Genomic DNA, 27777 nt, shown 5'->3' on the forward strand with positions numbered 1-27777 from the left:
CAGCAGGAATAACCCTCTTAAGAGACACAATACATTGTCCTGTCATAGTTATGGAGGAGCCACTCCTCCCACAGTGGGAAACTAAAATGCCCATACTAGTCCCAATTTATCAACTGATAACAGCTTTACTAAGTCCATTTGTTTAGCTTTAGAAACGTCTTGTTCCTCATTTAAAGTAGCCACACATATGGAGTGTTTTCTACCACAGGAGAGTATTCTGAAGTGCTATTGACCATAATGTTACTTTTCAGAACAGGTTTACTTTGATGCCTTAATGTGGCAGGACTACAACTAAAAAAACAACAAAAACAACATGTCACCCTGGCCAAACCTAACAGTTATGACTGATATACTGTTATAATTTATTGCACTTGCACAAGTTGTTAGTGTTTACATGCTGGGAGGGGGTTACAGTCTCAGCAAGCTCGCTGCAAATGCTTAAGGAGTTTCAAATGATTAAAAACACAGTGTGGTGAGATAGAACATGGGAAAATATTTTAAAATGGGAAAAAAAGGAAGACAATAAAATAGAATCCTAAACCCCTCAACTACTCTTAAATTACCCTCTCCTCTCAATCATGATATGGGATTTCTTACATATCCAACTTCTGCCTTGCCATAAACCCTGCTCCTCTGATTGGCCGATCAGTGGCAAGGGTCTGGCAACTCAAATGCAGCCCCACCCTGTCACATGACATATGCATCCCAATTTACACTCCAAAGCTATGGAACAATGCAACAAATACAGTACTGTACATACATCCAGCTGAGCACATTGCCATACAGTTGTGCAAGTACAGTTAATAGGCCCAACATCTACTATAACGAATGACAGGGGCACCGTTTAGGGTAAAAAGAATTCGGTCAAAGTGAGGCACCCTTAAAATGATCAATTCATTTACGTTTAATTAACTTGACATGGCGAATCGATGCACTATTCCTAGGCGGGCAAGTTTACATTAAAACTAAATAATGGTTCCAGCCATCCATCAAATATCCAAGCAAATTAAGGGGACACAGCTTGTGAAAGAGCAAGTTACACCAGCCTAGCTAAGACAGGACAAGCATTTGTGGAGGTGCTATCTCAGCCTATACAACCTGCAGTCTATGTGCTCCAATGTGCAGAGATATAAATAGGATCCAGTAACAATGCATATTAAACCACCTAGAGAAGTTAAAACGGTACATATCTACTTGGATAGGATGTGTTCTTTATACCGGATCATTCTCCTCCTACGTTCCTTCCTTGTTCTTTACAATACATCCTTCGTGTGAAGTCACCAATGACGAGTATACATAATTCTTTTTTAATTTAATGATAATAAAAACAATTGGCCTCCACAGGTATTTAGTTAAATACATCTACACTGTCGCACGTCTTGGCATTTATTTGTTTTCCTCCTCTGTATTCTTTCCCTCTTCCATTCCCCAAATCCCGTAGACCTCGCCGGGAAGCGTGTGCAGTAGTGCCAATTTTACATCTGTACAACAAGACCGGACAAAAACAGTAGTGCTTGATGCCATCGAGTCGTTTCAAAACTGGAAAAAAAATTCTCCATCTTGTCCTTAAAGAAGCATGTACAGTAAAATCTATCCAGAGAAAGTGTGGTTAACAACCGATAATAATGACGATGAAATTGTACAGAGGTTAGACTAGACCGAGCTATTCTCGTGGCAGGGTCACATATATATATTTATATGTTTTCGCTTGTTTTTCCAAAACCTCGCTACCGTTACATTCAGCCTGGCACGGTGCAGGAGAAAACGACCACGGACGATGACAGGCCGTGCAATCAAACGAAACCGAAACTCAGCAACAGCGATTTCGCTCGACGAGACAGCGCTCAAGACTGCGTTTGGTTTTCGGTGGATAATGATATCTTAGCGTGTTGTAAATTAAATTTCATTTTTTTTCTTTTTATATCCAGAGATAAGAGATAGGAGATATGAGGAGGTGGGAGGAGTGGGGATAGGGTGGGGGGTGGTGGAGCTGTACAGGTCAGGAATATTTATATATATATTTATATTTATGAGGCTCCTTGGCCGTCTTCTAAAGCTGTGGCCAGGAGCTGTTTGCTGTAATGGAATGACAGGTTGTCGGGGATGATTTCAGCTTCTTCTTCTGTGATGATCAGCTGTCCCTCTGCTCTTTAGCTGCAATGGGGACAAGGTTGGAGTTGTAAAGAGCTTCAAATCTTAAGACTTTCACGACTTGTCACAATTGTCTTCTAAGGTTAACTTCAGAATAATAATTCAAAAATATTTATTTTTACACAATTTTCAGCTCAGTTTCAAATCCATAATGTTGCCATATTGGCACAGTTTTTATTTTCTTTGATACTAAGTGAGTGGCTGCCATGTCTCCTCTTGTCAAAACACATGAACTTTGTGAACAACATGCTGTGTTGGTTGGTTTTGAGGAAAGAGACCAGCTTGTTCATTTATCATTTCAAGTATCTTGGGTTAACTGTAATAGATCATCCCAGCAGTCGCTGGGTTGTCAAATGTATCGATAGTCACGCTTTGTAACAACACGCTGTGTGAGTGTCCGTCTGATCTCCTCCTTGTCGTTACCGGTCGGCTCACTCAGAATCTATAGCAAGCTGCTGTAATACAATATTGCAATAAAATACAACACCACCACAATCGTAAAGTGTAGGGCTATGTGATGTCAATTCCCAAGCCCATTGCATGGCTCAGTTTAAATAATGTTAATCACATTGTCATATTGATTATTACTAATGCAATACAAGATGGATTCGGTCCCTCTGTAAGTAAATACAACAGGTTGTTGTTATAGGCTACTTTTAACTTGCGCGTCTCTGACCTACAGTATACCGGTTCAGTCAGTCTACTAAAATCAAACTGGATTAAGCTTGTCCACAGGTCCAGACCAGGTAAACTTGACCTAACTCTACTCTAGGTGTTATTTTTATTTTTTGCCAGACCCAGGGGGTCGGCCTACAGGAGGCTTTGTCGGTCGGTCGGTCGGTCTGTCCCTCTTTTCCTACCCAGCCATTCAGATTTCAACCACTAGGGGTCTGGCAGAACCAGGTCTCCTGGTCTTGTTTATATAGAAGTAAGCAAGTCACCCTGATGGAGACAGACAGGACAAGAGACTTACATCTTGTCCGGCTTGTTGCCACCCCCTCCCCTGATGGCCACTGTCTGGCTGTTCTGGTAGAAGCCCCCTCCAGTGCGGTTGAAGTTGGGGTGGGTGGGGGAGGCCACTGGTTGCTGTCCGGGCCGGATGGGTTTGGCTGAGAGGAAAAGAGAGGAAGAAGGTAGGAGGGTATAGGAGATGAGTGGTTAAGTTTAAGTAAATGTACAATTATAAAAGTGATTGCTATTTGCAGAGTTTGTGGTTTTGCAGTAAAAATGTTTTCAAAGCAGTTGGCTCTCACAGAATCTTTAAGTTAATTTATGTCAAACAACACAGTGGAATGGAAGTGGAATGACTTTCATGAACTGGTTTGCTGATATATTAGGTTCATTCTGAATCCTGAAGGTCCTCTACTCACCGATCTGGGCAGAGTGCCCCCTCCTGGCCATGTTCTTGGCCCTGACAGCCTCCTTGATGCGGTCCACCTCCTGCTGGTAGCGCTTGCGGTCGCGGGCGGCATTCTCCTTGGCCTCCTTCAGAGCAGACTCCAAGGCTTTGACCCGCTCAGCTGTAGCACGAAGACGTTTCTCCAGTTTAGGAAGCTCACAGCGCAGGTCTGCATTGTCACGAACCAGCTGCACAGAGGAGGAAGACAAGGTTGGATGTGGTTTTAATGATGATCACACTAGTGGTGTGCACATCCAAAACCCACATAGGCCAGGTACTGGATAAAATAAATAGTGGTAATAAAATAGAATTGCTTAGCAACGATGTTAGATTAGTCCATTCGCTAATAAACAAGTAATTATTTACGTTGTGTTGCAACTATGTTAACTGCCGTTTACTTTACTGTTTACTTCGAGAGTTGGGGCCGCTACGTGACCCGAACACGATGCACCACCGATCTGACCAATATGCCCATATATGGAGATCTCTGCATCTGCCAATCCTTGTCCCTTTTATGGCCATATAAGGAGATCCCTGATGTCATCAGTATATGCCCATATATGGGCATTCCCCTGTTTGTGCCCATATATGGAGCTGATTTGTTTGTGCCTGATGCCATGACGACACATTGTGGTTAGACAACACACTACATATTTGGGCACAGCTGCACTGGGAACTCCTTATATGGCTATGGCTGAGTCATAGTGACACGAGCGTGACGACGTGGTCCACCGGCAGACCGGCCAGCCAGTCCTCCCATTGGCCAATTTTAATATAGGCTGTGGATGAAGTCTCACCTGTTTGTGAACTTTGGTAAGCTGCTCAAGGTTGTTCTCAAGAAAGGAGATCTTCTGTTTCTGAGCCGCACTGCCGCCTGTGTCATCAGAGTCCATCTCAGCACTCTGCATGAAGCACATACACACACACACACACACACACACAGGTGATCAAATGCTCAATTTTGATCTCCTTTCTACCAGTTATTGTTCAATGAAATCTTGCCTAAACATCCTCAGAATAGGGACGCCAGGTTGAAAGTGCTTAATAAAGTGCATCTTTTACCTTCTTGACTCTGGTGGCAAGGTCCTGGACAAACAGTTTCCTCAAGTTATGCAGGGTCTGTAGCTCCTTGGCCTGGGATAAGACACAGAACAGACAAACAGAAATACAAACATTTAGGCGGTGAGCAGAGATGCACATTTTTGGGAAGGAGGGAGGGGGGTGGGACAACATGTTTCCTGGTAAAGGCTCTGTTGTTTTCAGTGAACTCACCACTGTTTCCTCCAGTCCCTTCAAGTCCTGTCTGGCCTGCTCTCTCCTGTCCTGCATCACCCTGGACAAACAACAACAGTTAAACTACATCATATGCTGTCAGAGCGTGAGAGTGAAAAGTCATTGCAGAGGTAAATGGATTTGAGGTTATAAACGGAGTGCCAGGTACTTTATTTGATGACTGCAACTAATTAAGCATGAAAAGTTGATAACGTGGCTATTTAGAAATATGGAAATGTATGTTAGAAATAGAACCTTGTTAATAAAGCCTACATATTCCTCTGATTCCGCACTCCAGTTAATATTTTATCATCTGTGTAAGTGCGTGTGGTAACATACGTGAGTTCGTGCAGCTTCCGGGTCTTATCTTGGTCGGTGGATTTGAGTTTTTCGTGTTCCACCCTCAGCCTCTCCTGCTCCAACATAATCTTCTGGTTAAGACTGGAGAGAGCAACAGAACATCACACAATCACTACTGGGAACCATGTGCACTGGTGAGCATTTATTTTTGTTTTAACCTTTTATCTATTGAAGTGTCATAATATCTCTGCCAAAAAAGAAGCCATACAGGAAAAAGTGTGAGACAGACAAAAAGAGAGTGAGACAGGCAAAGAGAGTGAGGGGGGAAAAAAGAGTGACAGAGAAAAAAGGGACAGAGAGTCATAGGACGGCTTGGAACCCATGATTTGATAGACAGGTGTGTGCACCAACTGTTTTAGCCACTAGTTCTTCCAGTAGCACACCACTACAATAGTAAACATGTCTTACTCCTGCAGTTCAGTAATGAGCCTCTCCTTGTTGTCCAGCTCGTCCCGCAGGCTACTAAGCTGTTTCTGGTGGGACTCACGGTGGGAGTGGATTTGTTTCTCTACAGCCTCCTGAAAACGCACGCAAGCGTACACACACACACACACACACACACACACACACACAGGTGAGATGTAACCAACAGGAGAGCACTTCACTGACAAACATTGTCACACAGTAGTTGTCATAACTTGGTATGGAATTACAGGACCATAATCTTCTAAAAACAAGGTGTGTCAGATTTCAGAGGCAAAATAAAACTAAAATAATGGAACTGGAAATAATTGTAAATTGTAATAATACAAATAATTGGAATGTCGTATGAGTACTGCAGGTGCAGGATTAAGTGTTTGTGTATTCTCTTTGTTATAACATTTGTTTAGGATGTACATTTACCACTTTCTGGGTCTCCGATACTTGCCATAAACTCATTCACATAAATAAAAAAACAGGACCTCCAATAACTTATGCTGGATCCCCTTATACTGAATCAAAAGAAATGGAAAGAATTCTGAATATTATATGTATAATCCATTCAGTTCTGTTTTATGTACTGAGGGATGTACCTTGACTTCATTGGCAGTTTGTATCTCGCTCTCCTTCTCCATGGCATGGACTTTTTCTGCAAAGAAAAGGACCTCTGGTCAATACAAATGGTACAATAAGTGCAAGTCTATTTAATAGAACGTCTCTGACAATGAGGTGTAAGGCTGGTAACCAAAAAAAAGTCTGAAATAAAAACCAAAAGGCACAGTGAAACATCACTTCAAAACAAGATGGGTTGGATGACCTCACTCAGGATGGATGACCTCACTCAGGATAAGTCCCAACGGTCATCTGAGTTCTACCCATAGGGGCTACAAGTCAACAGTTCAACACAGTAAATGCAGTGTTGTTTTTTCTAAGATGGAACTGTTCATAGTAGTTCAGGGTGGGGTCTACTGATGAAGAGAAACCATTCAGTAAATGTAAAGTCACGGGTTCAAAGCCCAGCCCCAGTAATAACTAATGTATCCATCTCATCAAGTCCTGCATCCTTGAGCCAAGCACAGCTCACTCTTTTGAAGTTGCTATTTGCTATGAAATTATGAGCATTACCTAAATGCCTATAAGCAGTGAGAGTCTATGGGCCCTATCTTGCGCGCCGCCTTATCCCTAAACTTCTTTGCCATTCTTACTATTTTAAAAAACATTTAAAATAGTTCAAATAGACGATCTACAAGCTCACAACGTGTTGATGTAGATCGGCTAGTTGTATTATTTTAAAATGTTTTTTAAAATAGTAAAATATGGCTAATAAGTTTAGGGATAAGGGGTAAGGCAAGATAGGGCCCCAAGTACTAAAAAAGTAAATCTTAAAGCTAATTTATTGCACTGCCCTTTCGTCACTGTGTCACACTACAAAAATTATATATTTTCAATCGAAAAGTGTTGATTGATTTAAAATGCCTCTCTTAAACTTTACGACGACACATTTTCCAGGGTAGTCTGCCTCCATGCTGTCACTGAGTGATGGTCCATACCTTGGGCGCTGATCTTCACCATCTCCTCATTCAGAGAGTCTATGTTCTCCTCCAAATGTCTCTTCTTCTGCTCCACGTTCTGCAAGTACTCTGACAGGGACTTGATCTTAGCCTCGTGCTGCAAGCAGGAGAAAATACAAAGCGTTAAAATGTTTTAATATAAAGATGGATTATATAGATTTATAGATGATTTTATGGATAGTTAAGTTGCTTGTGCATTTAAACAGAGAAATGACAGACCCACAGGAGAAACAGATGAAAGGCTGTATGTTCAAAGTAAAAATATCTATATTTTTAAACCTTGGGGGGACGACTCAGAGTGTATAGATAACGATTAATCAATGTTAACCTATTTGATAACTTCCACTTTGTTTCACTGCACTGTAAAAGTGTAGTGAGTGATAATATAAGTCTGAGAGGGTTCAATTGTAACCACATGGACCCGTAAGAGTCCATGTGGTTATATTTGTTCAGATCCAGATCAATGCTGTGCGGTGGACGTCCTTCTCCTCCTACCTGGGAGATACGCAGTTGACAGGCGGCCAGCTCCTTCTCGTTCTCGTCCATCTTCTTGTTGCTCTCGGACTGTGTGCCCTCCAGCTGCTTACAGCGTTTCACCATGGTCTTCACCTCCGACTTCATCTTGCTGATGTACAGGCGAGCCACCGTGAACTCCTCGTCTATCAGACCACTGCCCTCGTGTTGCTGAGGGACAAGATGGTAAGAAAAAATTAAGTTGAAGTGTGGGGGAGAAAAGGAGATTAGAGTAAGATTATAGACTCATATTGACATCTTTAACATAAAGCATTAAGTGTTAAAACTACAAAGTGAGTGCAGTATATGGTCTAATGTCTCTAGTATGTCTTACATTGATAACTTGTGCTCCATGTGAGGTCCTGTTGTTCCTGTATGTTATGTGCGTCAATGGGTACTTTGAAACTTGCTAATATTTTTCACTAGACAAGATATTTCTGTTTACTGTACTTTGTGATTACAGGGTTATTGCATGTAGCAAATTACATTTTAAGACACTTTAATACCAGTTAGAATGGAACATTTCACCAGTGAACATTTCACCAGTGAACAAAAACATGAAGAGACTAGAAAAATGTGCTCCTTGGAGGCAGTGGAGCTCAGGTCTCCGCCAGGGCAGGTACCTTATTTTGGGCCAGCAATGTTTCACGGTAATTGGATGCTGTGTTCATGATTTGACGCATTTTGTTCAAAACGGGCCACTTGTGCAAACTGTGGAAGCCAATCAGGATGGAATATGAAAAATCTGACTGATCTGTCTTGATCACATGACTAGAGATAATGTGTACCGATTAGGGTGATGTTTGGACAAAATCAGTAGGTGTAATATCCATTTTCTGTTGTTGTAAAAATCGGCCTCCTGGTGGCGCTATAACAGGCCGATGTGAAACATTTGGCAGAGGTTCTTCCTTGGCCTCCAGGGAGGGTGCATGCAAAGTTTCACGCTGATCGGTCCAACAGTGCCAAAGATTGGCTGCTCACAGAAATCTGCCTGCCAGTGCATCGTTATAATGATGGATGGATGGACGGGGGCGAAAACATAGTTACGGCCACGCCTTCGGCTTGGCGTGGATTTAAAACTAGTAGGGATTCAGTGCATCAAAATCTGAGACTTAATTTAAGACAAATTTGACTGTATAAAAAAAATTTATGAAAATAATTTAAGCCATGAAACTAGTAAATACAATTTAAGACCTCTTATCAGGGCCTGCAGACAACCTAGATTCAAGTGATTTAGGTAGTGACACAATGTAGACAGAGTTTTGATGATATCAAATAGTGCCACAGAGTTATTGTCCCGTCAGTACGTCTGCGGTCGCTAACTCACTATACCTTGATGTCGTTGCTGCCCACGGCGAGGCCAATCTCCGCCAGGTCTTTGAGCAGCGATGACATCATCTCCGTCACCCTCTTCTTATGGTGATTGGACATCTCCTTCAGCTTCTGAAGCTCAGAGTCCAGAGACGACAGGGTGGACTGCAGTGACAAAAGACAACCAAGAGGGAAGGATATCAGTAACATGTACAATATATACATACATGTATATAAAGTACGCACAGAATGGATAATAATAATTTACCATTTATTAGTTTGTACAGATTTGTATTCATTTTCAGTTGACGCATTTAGAGCTGAATTATTAGGTCCCTCAGCATGTTTGCCGTTTCTGCAAGTGTGGCCAGTTTTGCGTATTGGACTTTTATGCCGACTGCAATATCGCACTATTAATTTATAATATTGACCACATCACATGAACGCTTAAATAAGTCTCACTCTTACTATCTGATGAGGATACAGTATGGATGAAATCTAGCTGTACTGTGTCTCTTACTCCATTTCCGATGTAGGACAGTGGATAGGATATGTTCATCCAAAGGACGGATTTCCCCTCAGTAATCAATAAAGGACGGATTTCCCCTCAGTAAACAATAAAGCTCTGATCAAAGATTATCATATATCGGCCGTTTCCAGAATAATCTTTTACCTCGGCAAAGGTGAGCAAGCAATTGTTCAGTAGAAAGGGGCAAGGGCTTATATACTTAATCTTGCCACAGTGTATTGAGGTTAACAGAGCCGATCTACAAGCTCACAAGGCGTCTCATCCGCGGCGCTTGTGGTCTTGTATATCGCCTATGTTATCCGCTCGACACCATCGTGCGATGAAGAATAAACCAAGCTTGAGCTTGCTCTACAGTGGCATGAAACAGGGACTTGGATTTGAATGAATGGATTTATGAACTATGAAGGGTGCACGTCATGCAACCAGCATGAAAGGTGGAGCATATAATGATCAGCAATGATCATAATATATGCAGCAGCTACAATGAAGGAAACGGCGAGCGAATCCTTCATCTTCCAATATACTGTGTAGGCTACTCATCTATCGCAGCTCAAAAGTTGTAAAACACAAAATGACAGCATTCACAATTCATGTAAAAGCCTCAGACTTTGGAACCGACGTGGATATAATACTGTACAAGCATAGTGACACTGTCAATGACATGAAGAGAACGTTTTGTAAAGTGATGGAAGAACACAGGCAAGTGACTATGCTAGCAATCCTGGCATCATGAAATAGGGATGGCCAAATGGAGACATTTTATTAACCAGTTACCGTTAGGCCTTACCGATTAATTAATCGATAACGTTAAGATTTTTTTTTTTCTTTACGATTAACCGTTAGTATTAATCGGTGGCCAATTTCTTAACGGTTAACCGTTGGCCATCCCTATCATGAAACAGTTAACATGACAGTAACAAAAAGAAAGCTTATTATGTACATTACTAGCCTACCTACCCAATCAGCCGTTCATAGTTACAATCTCTTTCAACCTTTAGTTGAACACGGTCGAGATGCATACTGTAGCCTGAAACATGCTAGCCAAGTTGGTTTATTCTCTGTAATATTACAGCAAACGATGCGGTGTAGCTTGTTGACATAGGCTATCACTTGTCCGTCCTGACGCACGTGTCGTGATGTGTATTAAATTATGGTCGACAAATGTAACACCTGGCCAGCCCAGAATAATAAAACATCTTGTCGGCCACGTTGGCCGGCCAGGAAAATGCCTAGCGGAAAGCCTGCTTCACACATACCTACAAGCCTCAGCTGTCCAACGCACCACAGGTTGTTTGGACCGGTCTCCATGCCAACAGTCCACACATTCACTTCTGGTCTGTCTTGTAGACTGTCTTTCTCTCAGTCGGGACAGCCTGACCGTCATGTGAGCAACTAGATCTTTGAACCCCTCACAGCCTCACACTAGAGGATAATTATGCCCAAGATTTGCTGTTTCTGACCCAAAATCACCCCGATTATCTTGAAGTCTGAGTCCAGCTACAAAACCTTTTACACTACAATAATGTCGGTAATTTAAGACAAGCTTAGAGAATGAGGCCAAGAATTCAGTTATAATGAAACAATTGTACACGCCACGGTGTGGTTGTAGTTGGGGCAGGAAGATATATTCTATATTAAATTTGCCTAGTGGGTGGACTTCCGGGTTATCTGCAAAGGGGCGGAGTTTGGGTAGGACTCTTTCTGCTATGTTGTAGCTATGTTCTAGCAGACCACGCGTCCAATTTCCTAAAAATGTAGCCTAACAATCGATCATGGCTGTACTTTGTATACTTTCAATTGTTCAGTATACATTTGTATTCGTTCTTTGGGCCATATTTTGTCTCAGTAGTGCACCACAACAAAGACAAAAGAAATACCAAAAAAATATCACTTACCCTACCTTTAAGTAAATTCCCAAGATTCAGCCACATTTACTATTGAATAGTAGCTAACTGCCAGACTAGTAGACACATTTAATAGCCACAGTATAAAATGTATTATCAACTGACACTGGTGATCATTTCTATAACTTATGTTGTACTGAGCCACCAATATACAGGTTTATTAGTGTTGAGCTCAGTTCTAGGGTCTGTCAGGTTAATCAAGTATACCCTTGACTTTTCACTTCCACAACTCACCGATTTCTGGCTGAGCTCCTCGCTGATAGCCTCAAACTCCTTGGTCTTGTCCTCCACCTCCTGGCTCTTCTGGTCATAGTTGACGGCCAGCTCCTCCAGGGCCTGCAGCACTTCCTTCACCTCCTCCTTGGAGGCCTCGTTCTCTGCCTGCAGACGGTTCAGCTCTGCCTGCAGGTTCTCGTGGTCGCGGCGCGAGGAGGCTAGGAGCTAGCAGAGGAAATAGTCGAGGGTGCAGCTTGGTCAGCTTGGTCAGTTGATCTGATATTTATTTGTTTATTACATTCACAAATATGTAACCTAACATGTTCAGTGGTCATGCAAGGCTATCAAGTACATTTTTGGACTCTGGCAGTGACTGCCAATGACGAGATTTCTCGTCATATTTTGCTAAGGTGTAGTCTGCCAATGACGAGATTGTGTTTTCAGTGGTTTTCCACTAGATGGCGCTGTTCGCTTGCCTATGGGTCACTGTTTGGCTCTCTGTGAAGCAGAGGAGCAGCGGGTCACGTGATCGCAAAAAGAACAGCCCGTTCTCTTCCTTGCTATTCCATTCGGAAGAATGGCTTTTACTCTGTGTTGCTTTTTGGCGAAAACAGCCTATATTCAACTGCCCACAACTATGGAACGGGTGATCGCGGCGGCTCGCTCCCCCCCCCCCCTAATTTGGAGCACCACTGACACATACTCTCTCTCATAAATCAGGTATAGACCTCAACATTTAAGCAACAACAACAAGACAATTAATCTGGTGTATTGACAGATCTCCAGCAGATCCAGGTCAGCCTATGCTACTCAAATCCCCTGTTGGCAACCCTATCCCAGCCATCACAACTACATCCGAGGCCATCTGAGGTGTGAGGAATCACAGGATACTATTTATGTCCCCTCACGTTACACCTCAACCAGCGAGCCTGGACTGACTATGATTATGATCACACTGAGTCATTGGGTTCATAGACTGGAGTGCCACTGGATCCAAAGCACCCTAGTGGTACCAATAAGGAATCAAATTCAGGGGGATGTCAGACAGTAGTAGCATGAATGACTGGGAAATAACACGAAACCCATAATGACGGTCGGTATAATGCACTTTTTGCAGCTTAAATGTCAAATATCATGTACATACGTGCTCTGTTCATGCTGATGCACCTTATGTCTAGCCTCATGTATGTACATACTGTACCAGCTGGATATGCTATGTGTATTTATGTACATATCTTTTGTTGGATTTGTCTTTTTCTCCTTGCTCTCCCTGTCTCACCCTCTTTTCTTTTTCTAAAACAATGGAGCTTGCACAAAAACATTGATTGATTGATTCCGGTTTGTGCGTAAGCGGAAATGTGTCTGAGACAGGGAGGTGCGACTGGAATCCTCCGTCTTTTGCAGCAGTGATGTTTCAAGCAAAAACATCTTTGTTTGGCCGATTCTACAAATGCCTTCTAAATCAGTAGTTCAAGCTTTTTCGTAAATTCAAAATTATTGAACATTTTTCAAACACTTGCAAGATTTTTCAAAGATTTTCAAAAATAGCAAATGTACAAGCTTGCAGCATGGCACAAAGTGACGCGCCGCCGCTGTGAGCTTGTGTATCTGCTATTTTTGAATAGCCAACTCAAAAATCTAAAATCTACACTGTTTCCCGTGTGTATCTTCTGTTCAACTTTGATAGTTATTTTTGATCCTGCATCATTTTTTTAAATATATTAGGACATGCATTGTAATTTTTATCGATTTGTTGATTCATTCATATATGTAAAACATGCATCTCACTTTATATTCATAGTTTTGCCAAAATCTCCATATAAAGTCTTTTAGGCTTCAAATGAAAGGCTTTAAGGTTTGATGTTGGTCCTGCTCACCTCTTCCTGGTCCAACATCTGTTGCTTCAACTTCTCAGCCAGCTGGCTCTGCTGGTTAATCTCATCATCCTGGAGAGACATGGCCACGTTAGTGTTCACATTGGGGCATCAACGCAAGATGGAATATGAGCACAAGCAATGCAGATGTAGCATTTGCTTTGTGACTACAGGGTGCAGGTGAACCTGCCTTATGAAGATACGCATGCAAATACAGAAAACTGAAATAGTTTTTAAATCGACAAAAGCCAAATATAGACCAAGACTCACACACACGACTTCCTCACCTTATCGTCCATCTGCTTGTAGAGTTTGACCAGTTCTGCCCCACACTTGTCCTTCTCCACGTCGGTGAGGCGAACCCCAGGGACGTTGGGCGTGGAGGCTGACTTGTCGTTGAACACATTGTCCAGAGCCAGCACCTCAGCGTTGGCCTTCTCCTTGTCGAACTGCTCCTCCGCCGGCACGCTCTCGCCTGGGGTAAAGGACACACAGGTTTGAATAGGTGATGGCAAGTTTTATGATTAGTGCTGGATGCTGGATTCCATGTGTGTCTTAATGTGGCAACGGTAACAGCTAACGGTAAACGACTAAACAGGGGCGGGCATACTGGTTTAGCCACCGTAACAGCTAGCCAGTAGTATTTCACAGAAATGTCACGTTAATATAGCATCAATATAAACTTGACTCTATAAGATGTGGCAAGATGGAGCAACTCAGGACCCCAAGCCTTTTGAAGATGACAGGCAACGTTGATGATAATTGGAAAACTGTTAAGGAACGGACGGACATAGTTGGGCTTGGTATGGTGCATCCCCGGGAAAAACGCAAGGAGGAGCCAGATTTAAACAGTCTCACCATTCCTCCAGCGATTGAGTTCATTCTCCAGCCAGGTGATGGTGTTCCTTAATGACTTGTTCTTCTCCTTCTCCCTTTCATACTTCTTCTTCCACTGCTCTGCAGTCAGCTCCACATTCACACACACTGTGTTCTTAATGGTCTTTGCTCTGGACGCAGAAAAACAGAAACATTAAATGAGAGCTGTTCAAGGCCGTTTTCAATTCACTAGGATTGAGTTTTTATGATTTGTTTTTCTTTTTTGCCAAAATACAGAGCAGTTTGCATGACCATTGTCTAGACCAAAGGTTATTTTATTATTGACAAGCTGACTTGAATGCTCCCATGTCTTGTTTTTAAATCCAGCTGTTAAGTTTTGAAACTTATTTTTTTGTTTAAACAAAAAAGAAATGGCACAAGCAGCATTTGATTTTGCTTTACCTTTGTCCAAACATAAGGGTGGATTTGGTCTCAGACTCGTTGTAGGAGGACGGAGACGCGCAAATGACGATAGTGGTTCGACAGTTTCCACCAAGAGAATCCTGCAGGATACGGGTCATCTTGCTGTCTCGGTAGGGGATGTAGGCCTAGCGACCGCATGCACACACAATCAGAACAGCATTAAACAAATTATTGAGGGCACAGCTGTAAAGTAATGTGCGTAACTAAAGCTGGTTCATTCAGGGTTACAGCAATTAGCTCACTCTGATATTGATGAAGACATACAGTTTAAATGGCAGAATATAAGGTTTGCAGAACAAACACAGCGCTCCCATTTTGAAACGACACACCACTGAGAACCGTGCCTGAGGTCTCACCTACACTGACTACAGGATGTGGTGCTTTTAATTTACTGTTGACACTATGTAAGTAATACAGACACCACTTAATGTGATGGCTCGGTATGACAACGTTAACTAATGGAACAGAAGCCAGAGGCTAAGCAGAGCACAGTGGCACCATATTTCTCATGGCAGGGTGAGACATTTGAACACAATAGTTCACTTGTCTTCAAAGTAAACTACGGTAGTCTCCAACGTATCGCTGATATATCAGCTGATGTCGGCAGTGCTGCCTGAGGTTGTTTACAGAGCAGATAAAAGTAAACCCATCGTTGGTCAAAGCGAAAGGCATGAAATTGCCGTGAAAGAAGCAGAGTCAGAGTGAAGCATCACTCGGAGCAGAATTTGTATCTGTTAAAAGGAAAACTCCCACAGAGGGTGAGAATACTACTTTCACAGTACAACTACTAACTAACTAAATGAGAAAATAGATATTGGCATTTCGTATTCACACTTATGACAGTAAAGCCTCTCAGGAAGCTAACTGGAAAGTTTTATTAAAGAACACAACATATCCAGAAATCATGACTTCAAGCTCACTTTGTATAATAAATCCAAAGTGAGCTAGAGGATACAGGCTGTGACACTGTTCTACACATATTTACTACTTCAAAAAGTTATTAAATTGGAGGGATTTATGTTTCAAAATACTATATGCGAGTTATCATTTTATAAAACACAAGTATGGCTTTTCAAACAATGCCTCATTCTATTATTTCAGATAAGAGAATAATTTAATGTAAGAGAGAGAAGCTGTGTGAGCCGTGAGTTACTCACCGTTCCTTCAGCCAGGGCAGAGATGACATTCCCCAGGGAGGACAGAGACTTGTTGATGTTCTTGGCTTCATCCAACACAGCGCCCTCGGCTCCAGTTTTACTGACCTGAAAGTCACACACAGACATAATGTACACAAGGCTCTAAGAAGCTCCATAGCAAGAACAGCCAGGTTTAGTGATTTCATTCAATATGTTAGTTACTCTGTGACGCTGATACTGACAGCGCTGGTTCTACATTGGGACAACCACACTAAGAAAGCAGGCAGTCAAGCCACCTTGGATTCAAGCATCTATTAAGTGCTGTGTCTATGTTGTATTGTGGCACTCAGCTGTCTTGACGGTGAAATCAAGTGTGGTATGGTGAACAGTTACTAGGATCATCAAATAATGTGAATAAGGAGCAGTTATTAAACAGCTCTACTCTGACAGCAGTGGTCTCTTCACAAAGGCTACATAAAACAGTCAGTTTGTGGAAAGTGGAATGAGATACTATGGATGTAATGATGATGGCGGCTACGAAACTTAGTGAGGTTGGGAAGGCATATTTTGACTGATGTGGTGGACTTAAAACCTGACATGACAGCCAGTCATGAGATTTCATGTTGCAGTGGTGCTTGAGGTATTTTTAGTTTTGGCTTCTTTTCCCCTGTTTTTGTCCCAGTTGTGGTTCTACTGCAGGTTGCATTTTTGGCCCATGGTTGAAGGTAATCTTGTATGTAGAACCCTCAGTCCTGAACAGGAACTCCTTTTTTCCACGGCACCGCAGACAGCCGTGGGAAAGTCTGCCACTAATCCTTGTGCCCAGTACCGTCGACAGGTAACCAACTTCACTGTAACACCAGTAATGCATGACAGGAATCTTCTTCCATAAATAAGTTAAATTACTGTATTTATTGTGTGTGTGTGTGTGTGTGTATTGTGTTATTTCTGATTCGTGATCTTTTGCCATTTTTCTCCAGAATTTAGTCCTTATGCCAATTCCCAACCGGTTAAACCCTATACTTTTTTTTTAAAGATATTGGGGCTTTTCTGCCTTTAATGGTAGTGTACAGTGTAGATTGACAGGAAACAGGGAGAGACATGCAGTTCAGATCATCGGGAACGGGAGCCTTAGGCTTTAGAGCCTAGGTGCCCTGACCGCTAGGTCAGCGGTCCGGGCCTTAAACCCTATACTTTGTTGACAGTGGTCCCCCAGGGTTCTGTACTTGGTCCCCTCCTTTGTCCCTCAACACCAAATCTATTCAGTCAAAATAGCCAAGCTACAATGTGCTATTTTCAAAATATACAATATCCAGAATAGGGACACTAGCATTCATGTGGTTAAACACCCTGGAAGAATCACCTCTAAATATGGCTGATTATCTGCCTACAGCTATCTTACTAGTTGATGCGTGTACCTTTTCACTGCCAGCCAGGTCTACCAGGTAAAGCTTTCCAGTGAGTTTCTGCTCCGTCGCTGTGTTCTCCTGCTTCACGTTGATCACGAAGATGCTGTGACTCCTGGAGCTGTGCTCGTTCATGTCTAGGAGAAGAATGAATACTTTTGTAAAAGGTTTGTAAAAGGACCACAGCACCCTGGGCTGGCAGGTGTGGTAACGTGATGCAGAATGTTTAATGAAACTTCACTCCACAGAAAACAATATTTCAATTAGGGATGCACCGAATGGGAAATTCTTGGCCGAAACCGAATACCGAATATATGAAACAGTTGGCCGAATAACCGAATAAGATTATATAATTTTTATATATATATATATATATTATTTTTAAACAATCTTTTGTACCATTGCTGTTGTAGAGCTACATGACAAAACTTATAATCACTATGGGTCCATATTGAGATCAGTTATAAATATATATATATATTCGGTATTCGGTATTCAACGCTAAAATCTATTCGGCCGAATACCGAACATGCTTTTTTTGGCCATATTCGGCCGAATATATTCGGTGCATCCCTAATTTCAATAATTTAATTTAACTTCATGGTTGGTGGATCCTACTAACAGAGGTTCACATAAAACATCTGCTCAAAACTCACACACACACACACACACACACACCTGAGTGAGTGAGTCACATATATAAAATTAGTATACAATACAAAAATGTGTGTAATAACTTACTTGTCACTGCTACATGTCTGTTAGATTTGCCTTCATCAATGGTGTCCATCACCTCCTCTGGGCTGCAGACAAATCTCTCAGTGCAACCCTGTAAAATGTACGGTAGAACATTAGCACATTGTACGCAGATGTATCTCACAAAGTGGCTTTGATTACACATTCCTGCACAGCAACTTGTTTTCTCACCTTGACGTAGGGTACTCTGTTTTTGTCTTCATGGACCGATAGGTTGGTCTTTGACACTGGAGAGGAGACAGAAGCACATCCTGTCAGTGTATTCAGTCGAGGGAATTCTGTTTTCAACCACACTAAGCTATACCACTCCACTGATTCAATTCACTTAAACTCTCTAAGGGCAAATAGTAGACAAAGAGCTTTTTTTTTACTTCTAGGCTCCTGTGAAATGCGTCATTAGTTTTATCCCTAAACATGACATTGTAAGGCTAGGACACGTGAAGCTCTAATCAGGGAGAGTCTGGTGATATTCAACAGTTGCCTTAAGGATCAAGACCAAATTATACAATAATAACATACTTATTACACAAGCATTCTATCAGCACCTACATTTCATTTATTTGTTCTGCAGCTCGTAATGTAAACAAACCAATTAGCCACGTGTGGTACAGTAAGGAGATGAGAGAACAGAGGGACTCAGCATTCATCAGCCTTGTCACTTACCATCCAGAAGGTCCCGGATTTTGTCCAAGTAAATTTCATAATATGACACCTGTGAGAGGAGGATATTATTTTATTATGTCAGCATCCAGTTATGAAGTAAATTCTGGCAATGTGATTTCAAAATGACATTGCTACATTCAATGAAGTTATCCGTCAGAAAATACTAAAAACAGAAAGATGAAGGAACGGACAGGTAGAGTGAGAGAAGGACAGCTTCCTGTCTACGTGCCTTGATATGGAACTCCAAGTTCTCATCCATGGAATAGATGTAGTTGAAGATATCCTGCACTATCCTGGGGATGATCCCCATGCCATCTGTGTCATGGAGGTTCCCCTATAGACAGAGAACACACGTCAGCATGTCATGGTTAAGTCCTCTAACTGCTGGAAACATGAGGCTGAACAGGGAGGATGGACAAACAATCAGGAATAAAACTGTAGAGACTTGTGTATGATAACATGCTGTTAAAGAAAGTACAGTAAGTGACACATTTCAAATATTCTGAATTGTTCAAGTTTGGGATAAAATAATGTTTGTCTTGAGATTTTCTGTATGTGCTTATATTGACTTAAGTACGGTTGAAAACATTTCCCTCATTCAGCGACTAATATAAGATACTGTACTTTATTGTTAACGGCACACAGAAAGCCCTTACCTCCATGGTGTGTGTTTTGCCAGATGATGTCTGTCCATATGCAAAAATTGTTCCGTTGTATCCATCCAGGACATCTGTAAGAGACCACACAACAACATGGCCGGTTAGGTTTGGCCTACAGTGTATAAATTCCACAATTCTCTGTCAGTAAGTCTGTCGTTCGCATATCTCAAGAACTGCTCAACCAATTACCCACATATTTGTCATGTGTATTAGAGGTGTGGAAATAAATCTATTCTAAGATGCATCATGCAGTGAACATGGAGGATACAGCATCGATGCGGTGTCATTATATAATATTATAATTAATATGTATTTGACTGTATTAACTGATGAAAAAGTAGCCATTAGCAGTAACGTAATTAGTAATGTAAGAAAAACATAAAATTGAGATGCATCGTAGAATTGAATCGTAACGGCTAAGTCGTAATGAAATCAAATCGTGAAGCCAATTAAGATTCAGAACTCTAGTGTATTGCTGACACCCGGAATAAGAGCAGTGTAGATAAATAAATAAATACACGTGACATGAATGACGGGCACTCATGGACTTACATATCTCTTAGACAAGTTGGCCAAAACACAACAGAGACCTCACCTTTGACAATTTTCTGGGCACAGGCATTGTACACTTGCTCTTGTGTTGTATTAGACTGGAACACTCTGTCAAACCCGTACGGTTTTCCCTGGAATAGTGAGAAAGAGGAATTATTTATAATGCCATTATGATACTCATCTTTTCAAAGGCCCTTTAAAATGGCCTACAGTCATGTGTATTGCACAGTATTAAGAGAATATCTGCCCATACATCTTCCCCAATAAAGCCCGATTATCCAAAAGACAGCATGTTCCACTGAAAAGCAATCTCCCGCATTCTACTGATGCTCTCAACTTAATGAACTACTGAAACCAGGTAGCCCTATACAGCTTATCTCATCTTCACACTTAACAGTCTACTCTCTACATAGTCTGATAATGAAATCAACTGTTCCAGACTCTTTACCCCTGGCTAGTGGCTGAGGAGTTAGGCTAATGCAAAACAAAGAAGAGAGCTCCTGCTGATAACCTATAATTTACACTGATACGCTGTAAGGGCTAGCAAGTGAGCTGAGAAATTACTCGAAAATGATGCATATAATTTATAAAATGTAGTGGATATAATTGGTCAGTACAGTTATATCCACAAGAGGACGCTTGCCGCCAATTGTAGAGAAGCTTGCAAAAGGTTATGCGAGGTGTGAACAAATATTTATTTCATGTCTTTGAGTCTATTGCAGAGTGACATTACTTAACCTGAGTTACAGTCTGACTCTGAGAGTTCTACTTTAATCAAGAATCAATAATGTTTATGTATCACTACTCATACAAGTACAGGCAGCCACACCTACTAATCAAATGCATGTTTTTAGAATTCAATTGCACATTTTACCCCACAAACTTGAGACAAACTTGCTAATATTAGAAGCTACAGGAGCAAGAGTAGCACGGAATTAGATTTGAGTCTTTGACCAGATATCTCTCTCATTTAAGTCAAGCCAAGGCTTGATTATTCATTTGGCCCTATACAACATTATAGTGAAATATCAAATGGCACAGTTCTAACGAGAAAGCAATCAATGGGTATATTCAAAGGGAGCCAACTGCAGGGTAATAACATTGAAGCGATTTGACCGACATGGCGTGCCGTCTGCACAGGGTTAGAGACTTATCTGACTCATCTTGTCTTCTGTTGTGTGTGGTGTGTAATCAAGTACAAAGGGATAGCTCTTCCCAGCGGGAGCCCTCAATGTTTCAAAAATATACATGCCTTAGTAGCAGAGGGTGGTAATTGTCAGGTTGGATGACAACACCTATATGAATTAGTAAAGCCCCACCAGGGAGCAGAATGTTGACACTGCTCTCTCCTTAGGTCACCATGGACACCACACACTTTGATCACGACTTCCTGGTTTGTGTACAAATCCTGAACAGGAGCTTCAATCATTAATCGTGAAAACACATATTTGATTGTGATGGATCGTAGTAGAACTACAATAGCTGAGAGGGGTTTTAATGTGTCCACATATCACCACCACCAGGCATTAATGCAACCATAGAAAGAAAACCAGGGACCAGTTGTGTCTATTAACGTCACAAATCTATTACAGTTCACTATTGCTAGCCACAACCTACCCAACAGAGCAGTGCTGAACCAGTATCCACCCTGTCTAGCCGAAGTTCAAAGTACTCACTGTCACTGGTGCTACTGGTCGCATTACCTACTATTCAATGTCATGGGATTACTCATTTCAACTGTATATTGCACAGTGAAAAGCATTTGTTATAGTATTCACAAAATATGTGTTTATTATTCTTCTCAGTTTCCTGGCCCACAACGGCCCCATCATGAAATTACTCAGACAAGGCAATTCAATTACTAGTGTAAAGCAAAGTCCAACATAGTTCTGCCCCATCCACATGATCCCAATAAAGCAGTGCATGACTTCCACCAATTACATTTGTGTTACTAGGCGAAATTAGGCCACCGTTCCAAACTTTAACCAATCTGGTGTTGATGTTTACCTTGCTAATATTAGAAGCTACAGGAGCAACAGTAGCACGGAACTAGATTTGAGTCTTTGACCAGATATCGCTCTCATTTAAGTCATCACTCTATTCCCCATCATTCTGCTTTCATCCTCTCCTCTGTGGTTAGACCAACCTAAAAGTAGCACAGCTGTGTCCTGGCAAGGCATCTGAATGCCAATATGTGATGTGAAAGTATAGCCTGGGAGGATGATGTGCTCTTTTTCTGTACATGAGTGACAGGGCAAGAAATGGGGGCATGAATAATTCACCCACAGCAGAGACACACACTTGCTATGCCGGCAAAACCTAGCCGGCAAACGCACTTGTACCACCTCATCTCATTCCCTTGTTCACTTCTTCCCCTTCCTTCCTCCTCCCTCCCTCCCTGGCACAGGCCTGGCCAAGCAGGCATTTGAAGTGAGCCATGGCTGAGAGAACAGGCACTGCAGGAACAGAGTGAGGAAAAAGCCAAAAATACCAAAGACTCAGCATCAGCACAACAAAAAACATCCAAACATTATAGCACATGTAGCTAACCCAAGAGGCCCAAGCCAGAGACTTTTTTTAAAGGCAAGCTGGTTGGCTGCATCGCAGGCCTAGACGTAAAATCACGACTGCTTAGGCTTAAGCCTTAATACAAGGCCCACGCCCTAGATTGTTTCAAAAATAGATATGAATAAATATGAGGCATCCAGGATAAGAGCATCTGCAAAATAACACGCATCATAATAATCACCCAGTCGCCGGGCTTGTTTCCTGCTCTGATTGGTAGAACAGCTGGTTGCCAGGAGAGAGGACACGGGGGGATTACCCAAGAGGTTTGTACTGCTGCCTCTGCTGCTTATGAGTACCGTCAGTGTTGTAGCAGTTCATAGGACAGCAGCTGCACTGCTAGAAACTACTAAGCCCCATAACACTTGCGTCTTTCACAATGTGCGCTGGCATTCTGGCACCATGACTGGCACGTCGAAACGGGCTGGGCACCATGACTGGCACTTCGACGAAAGGGGCTGGGCAGCATGACTGGCACTTTGATTTGGGCCGGGGAGCATCGTGCTTGGCTGGCACGTAGGAAACAGTGAGCTTTCTAATGGAGATGGCTCAGACAGGTCCAATGTCTGCATCACCAAAAGCTACTCACCATAGCTAAAATGGCCTTATTTATTTTATACACAACCTACAACCAGACAATCGCGAGAACACACATGAAGCTAGACAGTTACGGTAGTCTAGACCTTGTAAAAAGCTTTTGGCATTTCATTCCTTCTCCTCACTTCCTGAGGTGTGTCGACTGTGTAGGTGGGCACCAAAGTCCATGAAAGACAGGACAGTTAAGTTTATTGTTACAGAAACAATGTTTAACCATATTTTCATGTAAAGTCTATTTCTTTCAAGCGCCGTCAGACAAAGGTTTATGCACAGCTGCTGCAGTATGCTTCATTGCTAAAATTACTACAGTGATTAGACAACTGAACTAAAAAAAAAAAACCAGCCTATTTCAAACTTTATAATGAAGCTACGGATAAAGAAGGCGCACATTCATTTACAGTGATGCTCGTGCATTTGTGCGACATGTACGAAATAACAGAGCAACTCCTCAGGTGCAGGACGTGATCAGACTGTCAGTGAGAACAACAGGTTACTTACTACATAGCGAGGGATGTTAGAGGGATGAAAGAAAAAAGTTATGGTCAGATAAGTCATCTACAACATCTACATATATTTTCAACTAGTGGGACGAGTGCACGTGTGTCACACGCAAAGATAACGGCACAGGCCTGAATGCTTGACACCGACAGTGATGCAGGTCCAGTGTTTTACTGTTGGGGGGGGGGGGGGGGGGTTTTCCTGGCAGGGTTTGGGACAGTTATTTTATCCTATTATGAAACACTTCTATCCTGAAAGGGATTGGTATCTTCCAGGATAAATATGCACAGGGCACGAGGGGTCACTGAAAATTATGCTAATCATCATATGCTATGGCTCTCACACCAGATCTCACCCCAATTGAACACCTATGGGAGAATTTGGACATGTTAGACAATACCTCTCCACCGCCATCATCAAAACACCAAATGAGGCAATCTCTTTTGATAGAATGGTCAATAGTGTTACATGATTCTTCTAGTAGAGTTCCAGAAACTTGTACAATCTATGCCAAGGCACATTGAAGCTGTTCTGCTGGCTTGTGGTGGCCCAACATAGTTTTTCCCTTTAATTTGTCACCTGTCTCTATGCTCAAATGGCATGGCCATGAAATGTCATGAGACTAACTTCTACACAGGGCCCTTGAGCAACTGGCAAGTGTAATGATAAGCAATCTGCAAGCAGCATCTGGACAACAACAACAACAACAATCTAAACTGATGTTGTACACAACTAAGGGCATTTCCTCCTTTTGTCATAGTGTAGTGTAATCGTGCCCAACGCATTAGCATTATCAAGTGTTGAGGGGTCTGTTTCACAAGAGGACTAATTAGGCCAAAAGAAAACAAACAGTAAACGGATAGGATCAGTAATGGCTCGGGTGTGCATTGTTGTCAGGAAATTGATCTTGAACTGGCCAGTGTCCAGCGTCCAGCTTGATGGAAACAAAACATTATTCACTGAAATCAAATCTCCACCATTGCACTCTACAAAGAGAAGGTTGTTTAAAATAGCTAATGACAAATGTCACTTTAAACCCGTATTAATGATGACAATCAACCAAGAAGGACCAATGACAATCGACAAAAATGTCGACTCTTTGCAGTGGCACATATCTACGTCATTTTTGTCGACGCTTTCAGTTGAATATACGTCATTTTTTTGGGCCAAGCAACTCGTATTTGCCTTCAGTTCGCTCTTTGCTTGCCATTGAATATTAGTGCATATACGCTTATAATTGTTTTAATATGAATTATGAATAGATTGCGTCAGCATACAACATACACTTTATAATGCTGAAACCAGGCTTGGATTGAATAACAGCTGCTTAAGTCAACTGTTAGCTATCGTGCAAGCTAGGCCAGCTGACAGATTAGCTGGCCTTGGCTAGGTAGTAGCTATAGCCTTGAGCAAGCTACTGCTAGCTAGCTGACCAGCCCAGTGGAGACTAGCAAAGCTTCCTGCAACCTAACCTAGACACATTCACACATACTGCACCCCACATTGGGGCCATGGTTTTGATCAGCATTCATTGTCAGAATGTATATCTTGGTAATAAATGACAGCAACGTTAAACACCATGAATTCAGAGGGTTTTCCCCAAAAAGTCGCAATACAGGCGAGCAACCGGTCCTCCTGTAGCCCCGTTTGGAAGCTCACTCCACGACAGTTCCGAGATGAGGTCCCGTAGTCTCGGGTCCTGGCAGAGGTAGATTCCGACCAAATGGAGCGAATATCACCTTTTTAGCAACATCGTATCCAAAAAGTGAAGTTAGTCCGAGACACCTAGAAATGTTTGCAATTTCGCCGGATTGTAAAATGTATCCGACGGGATTGAAAAACCCGTTTAAAACGTTTCTTTAGTCCGCCTGTGCCATGTTTTCCCATTGTAGCCGAATCGGGAGCAGTACAGGCACCTGACGTCGGGGGGTCCACCCGGGATGAATGGGAAAACATGGCACAGGCTGACTAACTACGCGTTTTGAAAGTATTTTTCTACCCCGTCGGTTACATTTTACTTTCCGACGAAATTGCAAACATCTGTAGGTGTCTCGGACTACCTTTACTTTTTGGATACGATGTTGCGAAAAGGTTGATCTTCACTGCATTTGGACGGAATCTACCTCTGCCAGGACCCGAGACAACGGGACCTCATCTCGGAGCTGTCGTGGAGAGTGAGCTTCCAAACGGGGCTAGCCTAGTCCTCTTGTGGCTTTGTGCTGAATGACAGCTCAACCACACAGCCTGTCATGTCGCTCTTGCCTTCATTTTATGACACATAAACGCCACGTCTAAATGAACCCCCCACCGGCTATATAGGTTTTGAAGGGCTAATATGGGTTTGCAGCCGATGAGGGTCAGCAGGACAACAACAACAACGCAGCGACGGACAGGTCAGTCAGTGCAGGGCTATCTTAACGTTAGCCAACACGCTAACATGCTAACCGCCCCGAGACAATCACAAATGGCGTACTGGATGACGGTCGGTCACACCACCGACAAAACGGGTTAAATATCCAACAACCGGGAGCAAATAAACTCACCGCGATGATCACGTTCTCTTCCCCTTGAAACTTGGGAATGTACTTGTCCCCTCTGGTCACCTCTGAGCTGTTCAGGGGCCTAAAACGGCACATCACTTTGATGGTGCACTCCGCCGGGACGTCGGCCATCTTCCACCAAGATGGAAATAATTCACACAATAAAAAATAAAATTAGATCCTAGGATCCTAAGGGGCGGCCTGTTGGGGAGGGGGAGGGGGGGAGGCCGAGCCCCTCGATCGGTCCCGCTCTCTCGACGTCTGGAAAGTGCAATAATATGTCTGTTCTTCGACAAAAATAAGCTATTTCGCCCTAAATCACTTCCTCTCCTGTGTGGGAGCCATGATGCCGGTGGATCAGTGCTGCTGCTGGGCTGGTGGCCACCTCACCCCTCCCTCCTGCTGTGTATGTGGATCACAATGACGTCACCCTCAGCACTATAGCACTGCCACTGACAAATACCAAAACGCTCGCCCCAAAACACAGTCGCCCCCGGGCAAATCCGGCGGTGTTCAGCTGGTATTCCTAAACGTAACCTCAGTAAACTATGCCTAAACGCTAAACCTAACCTTATTCCTAAACGTACGTAACCTCAGTAAAACGGTGCCAAAACCTAACCTTATTCCTAAACTTAACTTCAGTGAAACTATGCCTAACCCTAAACTTATTTCTAACCTTATCCTGATTCCTCAGTAAAACAAATATACAAGAACCGCTGGTCCGCGAAAGAAATGGGGGTGAGCGTGTTTTGGGGTGAGTCTTCCGGTTACCCTATCAATGGCAGTGGTGGAAAAATTACTATTTTTGTTTTACTTAACTTAAGCAAAAGTATCAATACTGCAACGTAGATACCCTGTTACAAGTATTTGTCCCGTATTTAAAAGTAGCGGTATCAAATATACTTAAAGTACCCAAAGTAAAAGTAGTCATTGTGCAGAATGTCCCATTTCTCAAGTTCATGTATAAAAAAGCATTTAGAAAATAGCCAATCTACAAGCTGTGAGCTTGTAGATCTATTTTCAAATGGTCGAAATATATAGGGCTGAGGTGGTTAGTGTGTTTTGTAAAAATAATCAAAATCTACTAAGTAACTAGTAACTAAAGCTTTCATAAAATTGTTGTGGAGTAAAAGTACAATCTTTTCCTCTGAGATGTAGTGTGGGGTATTGAAAATTGTAAATACTGAAGAAAGTAAAAAATACCTCAAAATTGTACTTAGTTACTTTACGCCACTGATCAATGGTAATAACAATAAAGCCAAGGTAATTAGAAACATCAGAATAAATGCATTAGTTTCTAAGATCCACCACATCTGAATCTTTTGAACAGACTTATTTGTAGGACCACATTATGAACGAATGTCATTTTTACTGACAATTATATTACACTACACAATACAACACAGGACACTATTATAACAGCATAGAAGTGGATATAATAGAATCATCAGTGTTGATCCACTTGGTGAATTTGTTTGTTTATATAATCATAATCTCTTGTTCTGCTGTCTTGAAGAATATTCTTCAAGACAGATATACATCCCCTTATACTTAACAGTATAGTCCTATAGCCTATAGGACAATCT

The 27777-nt window shown here is 42.2% G+C and overlaps 1 protein-coding gene across 1 annotated transcript; it reads right to left on the reverse strand.

Moving 5' to 3' along the window:
- Positions 1-1560: 1560 nt before the first annotated feature.
- LOC308094272 (kinesin-1 heavy chain) lies at positions 1561-26594 on the reverse strand. Its single transcript, XM_080440819.1, has 26 exons — positions 26195-26594; positions 20035-20122; positions 19437-19510; positions 19010-19114; positions 18781-18829; positions 18289-18344; positions 18103-18190; positions 17374-17498; positions 15977-16081; positions 14799-14944; positions 14379-14527; positions 13808-13995; positions 13524-13592; positions 11665-11871; positions 9019-9162; positions 7669-7857; positions 7153-7270; positions 6196-6251; positions 5591-5700; positions 5162-5263; positions 4823-4883; positions 4613-4684; positions 4348-4452; positions 3522-3738; positions 3125-3260; positions 1561-2154 (listed from the first exon to the last, which is right to left on the reverse strand). Exons 1-26 carry the CDS (start codon positions 26321-26323, stop codon positions 2151-2153), a joined length of 2892 nt encoding a protein of 963 aa, XP_080296945.1. The 5' UTR covers positions 26324-26594; the 3' UTR covers positions 1561-2150.
- Positions 26595-27777: the final 1183 nt, after the last annotated feature.

Source organism: Gymnoscopelus braueri (assembly GCF_963280865.1).
Source record: "Gymnoscopelus braueri genome assembly, chromosome: 10".
Taxonomy (NCBI): domain Eukaryota; kingdom Metazoa; phylum Chordata; class Actinopteri; order Myctophiformes; family Myctophidae; genus Gymnoscopelus; species Gymnoscopelus braueri.